The 4,818-nt window shown below is 35.1% G+C and overlaps 1 protein-coding gene across 1 annotated transcript; it reads right to left on the bottom strand.

Annotated features, from left to right (window-relative positions):
• Positions 1–1,099: 1,099 nt before the first annotated feature.
• Positions 1,100–4,495, bottom strand: LOC125668330 (melatonin receptor type 1B-like). The gene is made up of 3 exons (XM_048902311.2): positions 4,437–4,495; positions 3,612–3,897; positions 1,100–2,236 (listed from the first exon to the last, which is right to left on the bottom strand). Exons 1-3 carry the CDS (start codon positions 4,470–4,472, stop codon positions 1,383–1,385), a joined length of 1,176 nt encoding a protein of 391 aa, XP_048758268.1. The 5' UTR covers positions 4,473–4,495; the 3' UTR covers positions 1,100–1,382.
• Between the last annotated feature and the right edge of the window lie 323 nt (positions 4,496–4,818).

The raw sequence follows: 4,818 nt of genomic DNA, 5'->3' as shown, positions 1-4,818 counted from the left end.
ATTATCACCTGCATATGGTGTATATATCTCTCTCAACTGATTCGATACATACGATCTTGTTTTGCGTATAACACATTTTGAAATCAAGGCAGACTACTGACAAACAAGTTGTTGTCACAGGGGTTTCAACAGCCTCGTTTCAAAGTTAGCATTTCACAAATTATATGGTCGTTATAATGATCAAGTTTGCCAAAACAACCTATCATTGGGTCAAATACTTTCTGACGTGTTTCATACCGATCCATTTTGACTACGGATTACTCCGTTTACCTGATTACGATAAAGGGCTCACGGCGAGTGTGACCGGTCGACAGGGGATGCTTACTCCTCCGAGGCACTTGATCCCACCTCTCGTGTGTCCAGGGGTTCGTGTTTGCCCAACTCTTAATTTTATTTCTGTCTAGGAATTATGGGATGGATCACTGTTCGTTATCTTCATCTTTCATATATTTATTGTCATTTTATAAATGACAATATTCGCTAAAGAGTTGTATTCGGGGGTTTTTCTTTCCACAACTGCGATAGCCTAGCCGGATGACTACTATTACACAATAAAGTAGTATTGGGAATAATTGCTTTTATGGAATTTGCAATATAATGTACCACACGTGTTTTAAAAATAGTTATTGAATTAGTTATTTAGGGTCTGAATGAGTACAGCTTCTTTGATCTTTAGCGCGTGCACCAGTATTATGTCACGGATAGTTCGTAAACAGAACAAAGAAAAAATAAATTTTAAATTGGATATTGGGCATGTTTTCTTTTAAACTAGTGGATACGATGATAAATGTAGGCAATCACACTTTCCTGTTGGAAGTTCAAAGTCAACAAACCATGTGCATCTAGAAAAAAAAAAACACCTTTAAAAATGAAAGTGTATAACAAAACAGATATAGACTGTGTCCTCAGACAACAGCTGTTTTATTCGACCCTCTAATGAATCTGTTGTCCTCAGTCTACGGCTAGGGGAAACGCGCTACACACTTACAGATGCTGTCTGTCGTTTCATTTGTCAGTTGATACCTTGATTTCGTTTTTATTAACATGTGAATGCAGATACAAATATATTCATTTCGCTCTTTATTCAAGTTTACAAGTATAACAACAATATAAAACACGGCTTTGGCAATAATAATAACAACAAATCATATAATTCAAATAACAATATTTTACATAAAACAATAAATTGTATAGGATACCAATATAGATTGCAAGCAAAGCAATAAGATTTTAGTTCATAATACAAACAAAACAATGACTCGGACAGGATTCCAAATTGAAATAAAATCGAAACAATTGATAGTATAAGATATCAGTTCAGAGAGAAAAATTACCGGGTATGTGGTACCAAATTCACACAGACTCAAGTTATATTCATTTCGTCAAGGAGGACTTGACGTCACAGAGACAGATATGGTACTCAAGGAGGAAGATTTCGTTATCTGAGGGGAAGATGAGTCACTGTTTAATGACGGAGTGTTGGACGATCCACTATGGGTTTTTTTCGAAATGACATCGGGATTTGAACAGAATGACTTCTGAGATGAAGTACAGCCAAAGCAACGAAGAATTCCCATTCGAAACCTCTTATTTCCCGTAGTGTATATAATGCAATTAACACTGGAATGAAAGTGTGCTAGCAGAGTAATAAATAGATGGATTTCTGTGGAGAAGTTATTCTGCATATCCAAGGTCACGGTTACGGCGTATGGTGTCCAGCAAATAAGAAAAACGACGAAAATGCAAAAGAGGGTTTTTGATGAACGAACGGTTTCGTTCCAAGCTTTTCTCATTCTATTGGGGTTTTCGGAATCCAGTTTGTAAATATCACGTTTGGTTTTCCAGATTTCCTGAAAAATCAGGAAGTAGCAAATCGCCATGACCAATAACGGTCCACCAATCAAACCGATGGATACAAACATGGTGTAGGACAAACTAGCGGTGCGATCCCAGATGCACTGATGGTTCTTTTGGTCAAAGTAATGCCCTCCCCAACCGATGAAATTAGGAAACTCGAACAAGAAAGCCACAACCCAACTGATAACACATATTATTATACAGGAGACTCGGGTGAAGATTTTATCGTAGATATGGTTATGACAAAGGTAAATATAGCGGGACAGCGTCAATAGAGTCAGACTAAGGAACGCACAAAAACAAGCAGTCAAACAGAGACTGGCCACGGATTCGCACAGCCATTTTTTGTCGTCAAAGAACTGTTCTCCTTTAGCGACCCCTTTAAATAACAACAAGATCTGATATTAAATCATATGATATGATAAACACAGGCACAACAAATGAGTTGATTGATTGATTGATTATTGTTTAAGAAGAATATTATTAACGAGAATATTTCACTCATTGGAGACGTCACCACTGCCGGTGAAGGGCTGCAAAATTTAGGCCTATGCTCGGCGCTTATGGCCATTGAGCAGGGAGGGATCTTTATCGTGCCCCACCTGCTGTGACACGGGACCTCGGTTTTTGCGGTCTCATCCGAAGAACTACTAGTTACTGTGCACGTAGAACATAAAAGTGAACAGTTATATTTTACTACTTCAGAGTAATGAGACATTTATAGTGCCCATTATTAAATTCAGCTATTTAAAAAAGGCGAGGTAAGTGAGAATGCTCTTGTTTACGGTTTTACTGGTAGGTGATTCTTATTTCTAGGGCTTCGTAAAATATTCCATAAAAATGAATAACATGTATTGAATTCCTTTTATAACGAAAGAAATATTTTTGATCCTGGAACTTCTTTATGACCATGTGTAATATACTGAAAGTACCCGTGTTTAATGAGTCAATATCATGAATTAGCTACCCGAGAATAATAATTCGAAGAACGAGGTGATTATTATTCGTTCAAAGGACTTCAGTTATGGTATTAACCTGATACACAGCGATGATTCTTTATCATATGAATGAAAAATGAATTCATATGCATCCGGTATATAGAAATCTTAACGGGGCATTGGCTGTGAAAATAATTGCAACCATTTTGTTTTCTCAAAATATCTCAATGGCATAGGAATGTATATTATTGACAAATAAAACCACTTATTTTGTGCAAAAAAGAAGAGAAACCATCTTGTAAAGCACCTAAGAGTAATTTGTTTAATATTAGGCACATTGTAAATTTTAACATTATTACTATCATTAAAAGTTTATTAGATAACCGCTTTTACCGTAAAGAAATATACTAGGAATTAGAATTATTGTCTTGCAAGCCAATGATTATTTAATAACCAAACTTACATATTAATGTGTCTACTTTGAGGTTAAAAAGTGTTTGAAATACTTGTGTTATTACTGAAATTTAATATAGAGCAATTTTTATTAAATTCAATTTTTAGCGAGAAAATTACAGATAATTCCCCTTTAAATATCAACATTTATGTTCGCTTTGAACTTTAACTACGTATAAAACAAGAGGAGAAAGTTTTCAATGAACGCCAAGGAAACAAAATGTCCAATTAGTGTATTAAACGAGGTCACGTCCCGATCAAAATAACAATTAAAATAATTAAACCATCCATACTATAATATATCATATTTTATTTCGTATAACATAACTAATTGATTAAAAATGGTGGACAAATATTACATACCGATAATGCAGAGAGGATCTGCGATTGCTGTGACGCAAAAGTCGGCCAAAGCAAGGTTGACGATGAACTCCTTTCCGGATTTGTTAACTCCCTTCACTACGGCAGAGACTAAAATAATGAGAGTATTTCCACAGGTCCCAACCAGCAGAGCGGTAGCCATGGTAACGATGTAGACGATTGCAAGCCATCTGTCGGTTTGAAGAAGTGGGTATTTTCGTAACGCTATACTTTGGTTGACAAAGTCCATACAACTGTTCAGCGTTTCGCTATCGTTCAAAAACCGGCCCTGCAATTAGAAATACAATGTTATTATTTCTAATTAAGTTGTAGTATGTAATGCAAGCAATGAATAATATTGAATCGAATATGTTGCTTGAAAGGGATAAAAATAATTCCTCTTTTTTTCCCCGGTTTTTTCGGGGCGAACACAAATTGGTGTGTAAAATGATTTGTTAAAGTTACTTATTAGAACAGATACAATTCATTTCATTTGCGCGTAATTCTGTTAGCTAAAACTGAAGAATTTTCATTTATGATAATTCGGATTATAAAATACATATGTACATGTAATACATATTATCCTAGTAAGACTACACTAAGATACATATTGTAAAGGTTTTCATTTTCTAGTTATATAAACTTTAAGGCATCATCTAAGAATACCTTAAACTTAATTATATTTTTCATCAAGGGAAAACACATTCTTAGGTACATGTATTCAATATTTTACCATGCAATGACCCCTAGGGATTGCCCCTTGGAATGCATATTTTGCAAATATTTTCTAAATATAAATTTAGTATATTTAAGAAGTAAAATTTCTACCTTGCATTCCGGGTTAGATGTATCGAATACTTCCATGCCAAGTGACAAAGCCTCTGGAATGTGCGCTGACTGCAAAAATATGTTCCGTGTACATGTATATATATGCAGAGTGAGAATAATGAAACACCCACTTTACTACGCTCACACACTCTCTCTCTCTGCTTAGATACGTCATTGGCCTTAACAACATCTTCTCGTTTGAAATTAATTATCTGGGGGGGAAACACAGATGTCCAGGTAACAAAACACCTAGTTAAATCCCGGCAGTGATGCATTCTCATTCTAATTCTCCAAACAATATTGCAGATATCTAGTAAACAAATTCAATTATAAAAAGCAGAATTTATTCACAGAAACTTGAGTTTGTTCTCTCTTAAAAAGA

This window comes from Ostrea edulis, chromosome 4 (genome assembly GCF_947568905.1).
Source record: "Ostrea edulis chromosome 4, xbOstEdul1.1, whole genome shotgun sequence".
Taxonomy (NCBI): Eukaryota; Metazoa; Mollusca; class Bivalvia; order Ostreida; family Ostreidae; genus Ostrea; species Ostrea edulis.
Note: the sequence above shows the minus strand (reverse complement) of the source record. Positions and strands in the feature narration are given on the sequence as shown.